General features: G+C 58.3%; 2 protein-coding genes across 2 annotated transcripts; both read left to right on the forward strand.

Moving 5' to 3' along the window:
• The first annotated feature begins 772 nt into the window (after positions 1 to 772).
• On the forward strand, positions 773 to 7307 carry CDK9 (cyclin dependent kinase 9). The gene is made up of 7 exons (XM_054284171.1): positions 773 to 894; positions 1444 to 1525; positions 1934 to 2024; positions 3765 to 3931; positions 4514 to 4685; positions 4768 to 4916; positions 6668 to 7307. The coding sequence occupies exons 1-7, from the start codon at positions 803 to 805 to the stop codon at positions 7031 to 7033; spliced, it is 1119 nt and encodes a 372-aa protein (XP_054140146.1). The 5' UTR covers positions 773 to 802; the 3' UTR covers positions 7034 to 7307.
• Positions 7308 to 8995: 1688 nt separating this feature from the next.
• On the forward strand, positions 8996 to 13336 carry FPGS (folylpolyglutamate synthase). The gene is made up of 15 exons (XM_054284079.1): positions 8996 to 9051; positions 9938 to 10066; positions 10165 to 10218; positions 10319 to 10383; positions 10460 to 10574; positions 10652 to 10729; positions 11003 to 11064; positions 11167 to 11269; positions 11462 to 11539; positions 11617 to 11764; positions 11848 to 11946; positions 12100 to 12250; positions 12355 to 12430; positions 12747 to 12813; positions 12909 to 13336. Exons 2-15 carry the CDS (start codon positions 9950 to 9952, stop codon positions 13334 to 13336), a joined length of 1641 nt encoding a protein of 546 aa, XP_054140054.1. The 5' UTR covers positions 8996 to 9051; positions 9938 to 9949.
• Positions 13337 to 13976: the final 640 nt, after the last annotated feature.

The raw sequence follows: 13976 nt of genomic DNA on the forward strand, positions 1-13976 counted from the left end.
CTAGAGGAAGGTGGCAGCCCTAAAAGAGGGTGGCAGCCTCATGGAAGCAGGTGGCAGCCCCAGAGGAGTGTGACGGCCCTGTGAGTGAGGTTGCCATCTCTGTGGGTGAGGCTCCAGCCCTGCAGACGGGACTCTGCCATGCACACCTCGTGCTCAGCCCCTGTGGGGTGGGAGCTGGATGGCATCCCCTGGATGTCTCGCTGCCAGCAGGAGCACTGCCCACCAGCCATTCTCTCGTTCTGGGGACATTGATGTGCTCCATGACAGTGTCACCATGGAGGACACCAAGGTGGCCTGGACCCAGCAGGGGTCTGGTGTCTGTGTTTCCCAGGGGGCTGGTGGTTCCCATGACCAGGATACTGGCAGTCACCTCTGCCACAGCTCGGTCCTTGGTGCTGTCCACCCTGGGGACCAGGTTCGAACAGCCTCAGATCGAGCTCTTTGTGCTGCACCTGAACACAGCCATGGCCGGGGGAGGAACTCAGGCTCCCCTGAACCAGACCCTGGAGTCCTCCTGCCTGGCCATGGCCTCCCTACATCACAGCCACAGCCGCAGAAGCAGAAGCTTTGTTTAACTCCTGACGTGTTTAAGCACACACGGGGCACACAGCAACGCGCTTTAGAACCACCGGCAGCGGGGACCGCTCGGTGTTCCCGGGCCACGAGGAGGGACAACATGGCGGTGTCCCCAAGGACTGCAACACCCACAAGGCCCCGCGCGGTGACCGGGTCACGTGGCGGTGTCGCCGGGTCACGTGGCGGAACGGGCGGGACGCGGTGCTGTGGCAACGGCGCGGCCGCCATGGCCAAGCAGTACGACATGGTCGAGTGCCCCTTCTGCGACGAGGTTTCCAAGTACGAGAAGCTCGCCAAGATCGGCCAGGGCACCTTCGGGTGAGTGCTCGCCGGCCCCGGCCCTCCCTGGCCCGGCGCGGTCCCGGCCTTCCCCGGCTCAGGCCTGCAGCCGGGCCCGGCCCCGCGGCCCATCCGTGCCTGCCTCCGGTGCTCCGTGCTCGCGTGTCCTCTCCCCGGTCACCCCTCTGGCTGTAGAGAACCAGTCTGGCTCCTGGTGCCTCTTTTCCCCAACCTGAAACCCCTCTCTGTCCCAGCTCTGGCGGAGCAGAGTTAACCATGAAAACAGTTAGGGTGGGGACCTGAAACTTGGCTTCAAATGTGCAGCTTGGCTCCAAATGTGCAATTTTTTGCTCAAAATGTGCTACATTACTGAAAATCCTTATAAAGCTGCAAGAGCTCTGGGCTCTCTGTTGGTTCAGTGAGTCCTGAGGGCCTTTGGCCGAGGGGGAATGTGGCTATATTGGCTCAGCACAGAGATCTTTGTAAAATGCTTTAGTGTGTCTTTGTTTGGGTTTGTTCCTTGTCAGAGGCACCTGGCTTTTTTCTCCTTGTGTGCTGCTCATGGATTTTTTTTCTGTTTTTTTACAGGGAAGTTTTCAAAGCCAAACATCGCCAAACAGGCAAGAAAGTAGCACTGAAGAAGGTGCTGATGGAAAATGAGAAGGAAGGGGTAAGTGTGGGGCACGGCTGGGTCGGGCCTGTTGTCACCTGGGCTGCAAAGGCATGTGGCAGCAGAGAGGGGACTGGGCTGCAGGGGATGGCTGCTGGGAGGTGACACTTTCTGTGTGCTTCTTCTCCTCTGGGACCCCAGCACAAGGCCCCACACTGGCTGTGTGTGTGGAGGAGCTGGGTGATGTGTGAAGCACATGCTCAGGGGTTGGGGACAGAGTTGACAGCTTAAACAGCAAAGGCAGCAGGCAGAGAGGCTGTTCTGCAGCCCAGGCTGGGCTGTGCCATGTCCTGGTGTGAGGAGAGGAGGGCAGGAGCTGCCAAGCATGGTCACACCTCTCCTGTTCTCTGGCAGAGGTGGCCTGGCCTCCTGCACCTCCAGCCTCCATTCTCCCTTTCTCTTTTCCAGTTCCCCATCACAGCCTTGCGAGAGATTAAAATCCTGCAGCTGCTCAAACATGAGAACGTGGTGAACCTCATAGAAATCTGCAGGACCAAAGGTACTTTGCAGGCTCTCCTTTGTGTTAATGATGGCTTTTCTGAGCCCTGCTGAGCAGGCTGGTGTCTTGTGCTGGGAGTGGGGTGGTCTGGCTGAGCATGGGCCTCTGTTCCTGCCTGGGACATGGGGTGACAGGTCACTTAAAAGAGTTTCTAAATGAGTCAGGATGTTGCTGATGCTCAGATGGAAAAAGCTGTGATAGTCCTGTCAGGATGTGCCTGTGCTGGGAAACTCCTTTCTGAGAGGCTTTAAATGAACCAGCACTGGGCAGACTTTGGAGCAGAGGCTCCTCAGCCTCTCTTGGTTGGCTTGTGATGGTTTCTGGCAGCTCTGAGCTGATGACACAGCTCCAGCTGAGGCTCACTCAGCATCTCTTTCTGTGGGTGATGTAACTGCTTGTGCTGGGAGGGCTGGGACTCCACAGGGGCAGTTCTGAGCTGCTCTTCCACCTCCTCCCTCCCACCTGATCCCAGGTGTCCCCACTGCTTCTCAGGCTCAGCAACCTGGCCTGGCTCTGTTTACAGTGAAACTGCCATTTAACATCTGCTAGAGTTTATATATCATTCTCTCACATGGATTTGTGCTGGAAAAATACTTTGGAAAGGGACAGTTGATGTTACAGCCTGCCCTTCCCTAGCCAGTCATGTCAGTGAAATAAAAACAAAGCTGACTAGTATCTGGTGTTTTTTAAAAAGTGCAGTCACTGAATGGGCACTGATGGGAAATTCAAGATACTCCAGTACTCAGCTGTGTGTAAATTGCTGTCTGAATAGGTATGAGTAAAAACACCAGTGACAAGTTAATTTTTAATTCACTCTGTGATTAAAAGAGCTGTGATGATTGGGTGTCTGGAGTACCAAAAGTAAATATTTTTGTAGACATGTCATTTGTTCCCTTTTTATGTTTTGTTTGTATTCCAGTTTTCATCCAAATCTACCTTGACCTCAGTTTGCAGTAAAGTAGAAATGTTTCATTTACTGTTCTCAAACGTGAGGCTTTTCTGTTTTTACTTTGAAAGGTGTGTTTGGGCAATGTCTGTGTGAGGAACTGCAAATCTCCTGGCTGGGGAGCACAGCAGTGTGCTTCTCTGGGGGCTAAGCTTTTCCACTTGCAGATGCTGATCAGCAGGTTTTGCTGATGACAACTGATAAAAATCAGCTTTTCTTTTTAATAACGTTTTGTGTGGGTGCTCTAGGAACAAGATTGAAATTGATTTCTTCACTTAAAGTCTGCTGTCATTGGCTTCAAACTGCACTTGGAGTTTTGTATCGCTTTGATCAAGATCTGTCTTTTTTTGCAGATCCTGTTTGAGGTTGCAGGAAATCTCACTTTTTAATGTGAGATTAGACAGATTGTCTGTGTTTCTGCATTTTTCCTGGGGCTGTCTGTGGGTGCCTCCTCTATCTCTGATGCTTGGCTGGAAGCCACAGCTTGCAAGGAGGAAACCCCACAGCCCTTATGTGCCCAGAGCAGCACGAAGTGAAGCTTTCAAAGGTTGCCATGCCCTTTCCTTGCCTGTCTGATGACATTTGCTGCACCAACCCTCATCTTGTGTTGCTAGTTTTTGCTCAGCTCTTCTTTAAAAAGGACCTTGAGGCCTGCAGGCTGTCTGGTTCTCTGTGTTCCTGTGCCCTGAGATTCTGTGTGGGGGTGTTGTATGAGCTGCAGGGTGGTGGGAGGCAGGAGGAGCTGTGATGCAGTGAAGGGTCCCTCACTGGCAGCCTCTGTGCCTCTCCTGCAGCCTCTCCGTACAACCGGTGCAAGGGCAGCATCTACCTCGTGTTTGACTTCTGTGAGCACGACCTGGCTGGCCTGCTCAGCAACGCCCATGTCAAGTTCACGCTGTCAGAGATCAAGAAAGTTATGCAGATGCTCCTGAATGGACTTTACTACATCCACAGGAACAAGGTAATGGCACAGACTCCTGCTGTGCTCACAGGGTGTGACCGTGTTCACAGGGGTCTGAGGATGAGGGAAGAGACGAGGATCTGACTCCACGGTTCAGAAGGCTGATTTATTATTTTATGATATGTATTGTATTAAAACTATACTAAAATAATAGAAGAAAGGATTTCATCAGAAGGCTAGCTAAGAATAGAAAAAGAAAGAATGAATAACAAAAAGCTTGTGGCTCGGACAGAGTCCAAGCCAGCTGACTGTGATTGGCCATTAATTAGAAACAATTGCATGAGACTGATCACAGATCTACCTGTTGCATTCCACAGCAGCAGATAATCATTGTTTACATTTTGTTCTTGAGGCCTCTCAGCTTCTCAGGAGGAAAAATCTTAAAGAAAAGATTTTTCAGAAAATATCATGGCTACAAGAGGGTGGCTTTCCAAGGAGCAGGCAGACACCTGCTCCTTGTTCTTAGCACAGGCTGGAGGGAAATCCTTGTTTCCCACCTCTGCAGCCTGAGCATGTGCTGGTGCAAGGCACCCAAGGAGGGCACTTCATTCACTCAGCTCTTCAATGTGTGTCCTTGTACAGATCTTGCACCGAGACATGAAAGCAGCGAACGTGCTGATCACGCGGGATGGGGTCCTGAAGCTGGCGGACTTTGGGCTGGCTCGAGCTTTCAGCCTGGCCAAGAACAGCCAGCCCAACCGCTACACCAACCGCGTGGTGACCCTGTGGTACCGGCCCCCAGAGCTGCTCCTAGGTAGGAGGAGCCCTGGCTGGGCTCTGCCGGCCTCGTGGCCCTTCCAGGCCCTCTGTCAGGCTAACTGGGCATCTCCGTTTAGGGGAGCGCGACTACGGCCCCCCCATTGATCTCTGGGGTGCAGGCTGCATCATGGCAGAGATGTGGACACGCAGCCCCATCATGCAGGGGAACACGGAGCAGCACCAGCTCACCCTCATCAGCCAGCTCTGCGGCTCCATCATGCCAGAGGTGAGGATGAGAGCGGGGATGGGCTGTGCAGAGCACGAGTGTGGGCACAGTCTGGGCACTCAGGCCTGTTCCCTGCCCACTGTGCAGTGGAGTGTGCCTGCTGCTGGCAGGGAGGCTGCAGAATCTCTAGCCTGCCTTTTGGGGTTGTCTCTCACACAAACACTCTCAATTTCTGCTTAAAGAAGGGTGAGGGTTTTTATTCTCAGGTGTTTTGTGCTGGTCACCTTGAAAAGCCTCTAGAATTCTGTCTTGTGATTTATGGCATCAACCGGCTGTGGTGTGAGCACCCGGCCCCTCCTCAGCTCCTCCTTCATCTGCAGCTCGTCCTGCCCTCTTGTGGGGAGCGAGCTGAGGGATCTCAGCCCAGCCTGGGATCTGCAGGATGTGGTGCTGGCAGCTGCCGTCCTCATCCTGCTGTCACAGTCATTATGTAAATACTCTGAAGGTGCTTTCTTTGCAAGTAGCTACCTGCTGTGGTTCTCCCAGACCGAGATAAGTGCTGGTGATTGCAGCAGCCTTTGCTTTCTAAGGATAAAAGGTGCCACATCCAGGTGATTATTTAGCAATCAGTTTTGTCAGTTCATCTTTCTGATGTGGTAGCTGGCTAGAACCATGCTCTCTTTCATAGGGGAACCAAAATCCTTGAGCATCATTTCCACACCAGGAAGACTCTCCTGAGTTATCCACGTGTCTCCAGGCCTTTTGTTCCTCTTTGTTGCTGTGAGAACAATGTCTGCCAGCGTGGAGGCTATAAAATAGAATTGTTATTTTGGTTTGCCTGAGGGTGTTTGAACCAAAAATGGCTTGTCCTTGCCATAACTTCTTGCTGACTCCACTTCCAGCAGTGCCAGAAATCCCAAATAAACCCCATCCTACCCCACCCAGAGCTCATGTTCCCTTTCCCAGCCCTGCCTGTGTTATCCTAAGGAATAATCTCATAAGATTTTTTTTTCTGATGTACAGATAATTTTAAATTCCCTTTCCAAAGCCATAGGAAATCATTTCAGGGCCTCAAGTTTTCAGGGCAATCTCCAAGTGGGATAAAACCACTTGGAGAATTTAACAGGAAAAAAAAATCAGTAATTCCATAAATAAAAATAAAGTTTAGGAATAAATCAGGTTTTCCTTGACTAAAGCAAACCCTTGGAGCTGTAAGAGATGCCTGCCAGAAATTGTCATTATTTTTCCTTAATTAAAAGACATTCCTAAAAGGAGTCATTAAAGACCCATCAGCAACAAGAAGCAGCTAAAAGAAAAAAACCATGTTTTTTCCCAAAATAATCAAATTATACCCCATGGATGCTCCTCCTGGAAATGCCTCTTAGGGCAAAAAAGCTGGAAATCCTTTTAATTATTCTTTGGGATAATGTTGGAGCTGGATGCAGATGGATCCAGGGAAAGCAAAGGCACTGGATAACATTTCTGAGGATTCAGGTGGTGACATTTATGAGGATTAGGGTGGTGGTAGGAGGTTGTAGTTGGGTGGCTCGTGGTAGTGGGAGGAGTAGGGCAATTTCTAAGTTGAGTAGGAGGAAGAGGATGGCTACTAGGAAGAAGCAGATTGAGAAGGGGAGTGGAGCAGATCCTAGGAGGTTGAATCTGCATTCATATGGGGATAGTTTTTCTGAGTCGGGGGTTATTTGGGCAAATCAAAAGTTTCGTGCAGTTAGGAGGATGCTTAGGGTCAGTGACAGTTCCCACTGCTGGAACTTCCATAATTTCTTCCCAACCCCTTTTCCTACCCTTGCCAGGTGTGGCCGAACGTGGACAAGTACGAGCTGTACGAGAAGCTGGACCTGCCCAAGGGGCAGAAGCGGAAGGTGAAGGATCGCCTCAAGGCCTACGTCAAGGACCCCTACGCGCTGGACCTCATCGACAAGCTGCTGGTGCTGGACCCCGCCCAGCGCATCGACAGCGATGACGCCCTCAACCACGACTTCTTCTGGTCTGACCCCATGCCCTCAGACCTCAAGAACATGCTGTCCACCCACAACCAGTCCATGTTCGAGTACCTGGCCCCGCCGCGCAGGAGGGGCGGGCACATGCCCCAGCAGCCGGCGAACCAGGGCAGGAACCCGGCGGCCACCAACCAGACTGAGTTCGACAGAGTCTTTTGACATCCGGCGGGGTCCTGCCTGGGCTTCCCCACCTTGAGTGGAGATGTCCTGGCAAGGTCTTTTTGTCTAGGAAAGGACTTTTTTCAAGGTGAATTGACTGATGGTGTTGTCAGAGCTTGGCCATCTCCTCGGCCACCGCAGAGCTGTGTGACTTGGGGAGGTGATTCCTGTGAGCTCAATGTTGTTTCCCTCCAGTTTCCTGTCTCAGAACTTGTTTTTGCCCCCCCAAAAGTCTGTATTGGATACATTAAACTTGCAGATCAATTGTTATGGATCTGGTGATGGAAAAAGTGTCTCCATCCATGCTCTTGGCAAATGGTACCAGGACTGGGAGTAGCTGCCCTGGGACCAAACTGGGCCCTGCTTGGAGATGTCTCAGCTCTCTTGGTCTGTCACAGCTCCTGCATGGAGTATGCTCTGAGCACTGAAACGCTGGTGAAGGATGAGGCAGGTGCTTCTGAGTCATCAGATGTCTTGGGGAAGGCAGAGTCACCCTAGACAGAATGACTAGCTCTCCCTGGAGACTGGGATCTAGCCTAAAAAAGGGCTTATTGGGCAAACCAGAGAGGTGGCTGGCAGAGCTGGATGCTCCATGTAGCCAGGAGACCGGGATAGCTGGTTTCTGTGACAGCACATGGCGTCCATGCTTTCTTAATTGCAAACCATGACTGGGTTTGTATATTGGATACACCCAACCTGCTGCAGCCAAGCACTGCCCTGTGCCTCAGGTGAGACCTGTCCTGCTGTCTGCAGGGATTTCAGGATAGTGTGGCAGGGCTGGTCACTGTGCTGGGAGCACGGGGACGCTCATGTGTCCCTTGCTCTCTCCTGGAGCTCTTTGCATGAGAGACTAGAACAAGACCCCAGCCTCCTTTGGGTGCAGTGACTAGCCTGACCCACTGGGATCACCTGTGCACACTTTATGTCAGAACTCATCAGGATCAATTCATAGAGAGCAAGTGCTCCTCCACAGCTGCACAGTGTCTCCTGGCTATTGGCTCTAGCCAGCCGTCTTCTCCCTGAGCCCCATGAATGGCAGGATCCCAGCATTCAAGGTGTGCAGCTGGTTGATAGCATTTGGCACTTGGTAACTTGTCTGTTAACAATTACAACTGACAAAAGCCATTGGTAGTGTAAAGTCTCATGAGGAAGTGGTGCTGAGTGGGGCCGTTCTCTGGCTTGATGAAAGGCATGTACAAGGTAACTCTGTCTTGGTTTGGGGCTCTGAAACAGTGTCTGGTTTGGGGAGGGGGGGCATTGTTTCTTTGGAGAAATAGTCGATTATGAGTAATAAGCCAGTTGACTTGTGCCACTGTGTATAAACACGGTCCTGTCCCAAACAGCTGCTGTGACCCTCCTGTCGCTGTGCTGCCTGAACGGAGACAGCACTGGGAGCCTGCAGGACAGCACCGGCCCTTCCCGAGGGCAGAGCGGGTGCGGGCAGCGTGAGACCCCCGTCCGGTTCCTGGGGAGCTGGGGGGGCTCAGCGCCATCAGCGCTGCCGTCCATTAACACACGGGCACTGCTGCTGCGGGCAGCCCCGCTGACACCGGGCCGGGGCGGTGCTGCCGGCCGGGGGCTGCGGAGCTCCGGGGGCCCTGTGCCCCAGCTCGGGCGGTGGGGGCTGTAGGGCCATGTCCCTGTGCTGACATGACAGACGGGCTGTGCCTGATGCTACCTCCGAGCGGGGCGGCCGGCCGGGACCCCGGTGTCCGTGCGGAGGGGTCCGGCTGGCCACGGGGGCGGGGGTCTGGCTGCCGCTCGCAAAGATGGCGCTGCCCCCTCCCCCATGCGACGTGGCGCGCGCTGCCAGCTTCAATGATGGCGGCGGTGGTGTCAGGGGGGAGCCGGGACGGCCCCGCCCCCTGGCCTGGGCGGCGCGCGCGGTGCGCGGGGGCGGTGGCGCGCACGCGGCGGGGATGGTGGCGCGGGGGCTGCGCGCGCTGCGCGGGGCGCTGCGGGCCGGGCGGCGCCGCTTCAGCACGCGCCCCGCGCGCGCCCCCGCCACCGACTACCAGGTACCGCGCGGGGCCGCGCGCCGGGCGGGCACGGGGCCGCGCCAGCGCTGGGGCTGCGGGGCCGCGCGGGGCGGCGACAACGCACCCCGTCCCCTCCTGACCCCCTCCGCCGCCCCCCGCGGCCCCCCGCCGCACTGCCTGCTGCTCGCCACCGGTCCCCGCTTTCTGCTCCGGTCATTCCGCAAAGCGCTGAGCCCTGCGGCAGCAGCGGGCGAGCCCGGCCTGCAGCGGTGATCGCGGCGTGTCCCGGCCGCACGCGGCTGCGCCGGATGCCGTGGGGATGGCGGCGGTGCCCGGCGGGGAGCGGTCCCGCTCGGCAGAGCTGAGCGCTCCCGGTGTCAGTGCCGCTGTCTGTCCGCTGTCTGGGTGCAGTGTCCCCGCACTGGGGACACGGGTTGGTTTGGTGCCCCAACTGCCGGGTCCCCCCTGCAGCTCACGTCCCCTCGGCGCGGCTTTGGGGGGCTCGGTGACAATGGTCACCTCTCAGGTGTGCCGTGCCGTGCCGTGCCGGGGCAGCGTTGCTGCTTCATTAGCGCCGCTCATTAAACAGCAGCCCTGGAGCGCTGCCCGCTCCGGCCGGCGGCGACCTTGTCCCCGTGGGCAGCGCTGGGTGCCGGCCTGGCCCGTGCCGTGCCCCAGCGCGGGGCCAAGGGGCGCCTGGCGAGGGGCGGGTAACCCCTGCCCATAAGTAGCCCGGCCCCGTGACGGGATCTGGGGATCACATCCCGCGGCACCATGGCAGAGATGCTGCCCGCCTGGGGGACCAATGGCACCGCCGAGGGGACTGAGCCCGAAGGGGTGGGTCAGGGGGCAGCGGGCTCTGGGCAGAGCGGCCACAGGGCTGCTGTGTTGGGCACTATCCCGACTGTCCTGGGCGTCTTTCCAGGATGCAATCCGGATGCTCAACACCCTGCAGACCAATGCCAGCTACCTGGAGCAGGTGAAGCGGGAGCGCGGTGACCCCCAGGCCCAGCTGGAAGCCATGGAGGGCTTTTTGGAGAGGAGCGGGCTGAAGGTGAAGGGCTGATCCCCATCCTGTTCCCCCTGTCCTGGTGGCAGTGCCGCCATGCTTGGCTGCCATGGGGGTCTCACAGGGTGGTTGAACTCTTACAGGTCGAGGACCTGGATCGACTGAACATCATCCACGTCACGGGGACGAAGGGCAAGGTGAGGCGGACGGTGCTGTGGGGGGCTCAGGGGGCACTGCTGCTGTCTGTGGCTCTGTTTGCCCTGCTCTGGAACGGGTTTAACACAGCTCTCTCCTCAGGGCTCAGCGTGCGCCTTCACTGAGTGCATCCTCCGCAACTACGGGCTGAAGACAGGCTTTTACAGGTGGGCAGGGGGTCAGGAGGGTTTTGAAGGGCCAGTGGGGCTGTGCCTGACTCTGCCCCCTGCTCTGTACCCCCAGCTCCCCTCACCTGGTGCAGGTGCGCGAGCGGATCCGCATCAATGGGCAGCCCATCAGCAAGGACCTCTTCAACAAGTACTTCTGGCTGGTCTACAACCGCCTGGAGGAGACCAAGGTGGGGCAGCAGGGGCTGTGGGGGTGCTCCCTCCCTCGGGTCCCCCGCTCCCCTGCTCACCCTGCTCTGCCCGGCAGGACCCAGCACACGCCAGCATGCCGGCCTATTTCCGCTTCCTCACCATCATGGCCTTCCACGTCTTCCTGCAGGAGAAGGTCAGTGGTGGTGGCCTCCAGCTTGTGACAGAAATGTCAGGTTGGTGGGGACCTCAGGGAGGGGGGATTTGGGTCAGAATTTGTGTGGATCAGGCTGTCATGGCTGTAAATGGGATGCTGTGCTGGGTGGATGATGCCCCCACAAATAGGGGTGTGCTCAGGTGTGGGTTTGGAAGGGCTGGTGGCAGGGACCTGTCTCCACCCACATCCCTGAATCCATGGGGGCATTTCCTGCTGCTGGCTCTGATGGCTCTGATGTCCCCGTGTCCCCAGGTGGACCTGGCAGTGGTGGAAGTTGGCATTGGCGGCACCTATGACTGCACCAACATCATCAGGTAGGAGCTGGCAGGGCTGAGCCTGTCCCCAGGGCTGCCAGGGCCTGATGTCCCCACAGTGCAGGGGGGAACAGCAGGGACACTGCCATGCTGCATTCCCAGGACACCGGTGGTGTGTGGGGTCTCCTCCCTGGGCATCGACCACACCAGCATCCTGGGGGACACCATGGAGAAGATCGCCTGGCAGAAGGGGGGCATTTTTAAGGTAGGGAGATCTGGTCTTCTGTCTCCTCTTGTGTTTTGGGGGTGTGTTCCCCCACGTCCCTGAGCACTCCCACGTCCCTGAGCACCCCCATGTCCCTGAGCACCCCCACGTCCCTGAGCACCCCCACGTCCCTGAGCACCCCCACGTCCCTGAGCACCCCCATGTCCCTGTGCACCCCCATGTCCTCCCCAGCCCGGTGTCCCAGCATTCACCGTGGCGCAGCCGGAGCAGCCGCTGGAGGTGCTGAGGGAGCGAGCCCAGGAGCGCAAGGTGAGCTGCTGCTGGGGTGTGGATTGGGGGGTACCCCATCCCATGGCGGGGGGCTCAGCCAGCTCTCCCCTCTGCAGTGTCCCCTGTACCTCTGCCCGGAGCTGGATGACTTTGAGGAGGGCTGCCAGGCGCTGGAGCTGGGGCTGGCGGGTGCCCACCAGCGCTCCAACGCCGCCCTGGCCCTACAGCTGGCACGGACGTGGCTGCAGAGCCGCGGCTGCCAGGGTAAGGCAGGGGAATGGGGATGGGGATGGGGCCAGAGCCCACCAGGGCTCCTGAGGGCTCACTGGGATGCCTGTCCTGCCTAGGTCTGGGGGAGCTGAAGGAGGTGCCACCAAGCACGGAGCTGCTGGGGGGGCCGGTGCCACTGGCTCCTGCCTTCCGACTGACCGATGCCATGATCCAAGGTGCAGTATGGCCATGCCAGGACCCTCCCTCGCCGTGTCACAGGGCATAGCAGGGCCATGCTGGACCCCATGCTGGAGGGCACAGCCCCACACTGGATCCCTACGGTGCTGGGGGTGGCATGGGGGTCCCAGCCATGCCCTGTGCTCCCCCAGGCCTGCGGGACACAGAGTGGCTGGGCCGGACCCAGGTGCTGTCCCACGGCGCCGTGACCTGGTACCTCGATGGAGCTCACACCACCAGCAGCATCCAGGCCTGCGTGCGCTGGTTCCGCCAGGCCGCCCTCAGCCAGGACAAGCCCCATGAGTAAGGAGGGGGTGCAGAGGGGGGCATACCTTGCAGGGGGGTGGTGGTGGTGCTGCTGCTGCAGTCCCCTGGGGGCACGGGCCACCTGCCCTTTCTCCCTGCAGTGGTTCTGAGGTGCGTGTGCTGCTCTTCAATGCCACAGGCGACCGGGACACGGCGGCGCTGCTCAAGCTGCTGGTGGTGAGGTTTGGGGGCACCGGGGGGGTCACTGTGCCCGGGTGTCTGGGTTCTCTGCCGGTTCTGGGACCTGCTTTTTGCTGTGGGTGCAGGGAGCCACGAGGTGGAGCTGGCACCCTGTCTGTCTGTCTGTCCAGCCATCCTGCTGTCCCGGGGTGTATCCCACCTCAACTGTTCCCTGAAGGGGTCTCACTGTGCTGGGTGTGGGGAGGGACTTGGATCATCCCCTGTAACCCCACTGGTGTGGGACTGCGCCATTGGAAATCCCGTGGGTGGGTCCTGAGGGCTCCCACAGTGCTGATCCCTGCTGTCTCTGCAGCCCTGTCACTTTGACTATGCTGTCTTCTGCCCCAACTTCACGGAGGTGTCGGTGGCCAACAACGCAGGTGCGTGCTGAGGAGACAGGGTCTGCCCCATCTTCCCCTTCTGCTCCCTCCCATCTCCCCCTGCAATCCCTGACTGTTCTCTCCATCCCTCCCAGACCAGCAGAACTTCAACGTGACGCTGGAGAACGCGCTGACGCGCTGCCTGGAGAACCAGCGGACGTGGACGAGGCTCCTGGAGGAGAAAGTGGGGCAGGACCCCTGGCTGCCCTCCCCGCTGCGGGTGGGGGGGCTGCTGCAGCCGGCCCCGGCCCGGGGCTCCCTGCTGCTGGTGCCCCCAGCCCCACGGCCCCTCAACTCCCCGGCGCTGGTGTTCCCGTGCCTGGCGCAGGCGCTGCGGTGGGTGGCGCAGGGCCGGGACCCCCAGCTGGCCGCCCCCACGGCCTCGGGGGCTCACCCGCACCCCGCGGCCAGCAGCGGGGCCGTGCTGCTGCGGGAGGCGGCGGCCGTGCGCGTCCTGGTCACCGGCAGCCTGCACCTGGTGGGGGGAGCGCTGCGGCTGCTGGAGCCCTCCCTGTCGCAGTGACGGGCGCCTCTGTTTACATGAAGCACCGGTGTAGCCCCCGGTGATGCTCAGAGGCGTCTGGAGGGGGATGTGGGGCTCCCCCACCCCATCCTGGCTTGGCTGTTTTCACCCCAGTGCCTTCTGCCTGTGCCCTTCCCGGGACACTGTCCGTGGGGGGATGCTCCTGGTCTCCATCCCCGCCCTAGTCAGACTGACTGGGGGGACCCCCAGGCTTTGGGGGGCTGCCCCAGGCTGTGATGAGCTCCAGTGCCTGGTAGGTGGGAGCCTCACGCTCAAGTGGCAATGCTCAGCGTCAGGGCGCAATTAATTTAACATAGGGAAGGTTTTTATTATTATTGATAAGAGTTTGTAACTTGGACGGGGAGCTGGGGGGAGTGGTGGGTTCTGCCCATCGTCCTGTGGGAGGGCAGCAGCCTTGCACCGTCCTCCACAAATAAACCTCTTGCTGCTCCCACTGGTGCCTGCTGCCTTCCTGGGGGGAGGCAGGAGGGGCACGGGGGTCACCCCAAGTGCTGGGGCATGTCCAGGGCCACCCACTTCTCCTTCCCCCCCCATTTGATGGGGAGCCTCGTGGGAGCTTTTGGCAATAGCTGCTCTTTCTGCCTCCCCACTGCAGCGGGGGAGCCCAGGGGGGTTGCAG

Source organism: Melozone crissalis, unplaced genomic scaffold (assembly GCF_028551555.1).
Source record: "Melozone crissalis strain CALT ecotype California unplaced genomic scaffold, PUWL_Pcris_2 ptg000041l_1, whole genome shotgun sequence".
Classification (NCBI taxonomy): Eukaryota; Metazoa; Chordata; class Aves; order Passeriformes; family Passerellidae; genus Melozone; species Melozone crissalis.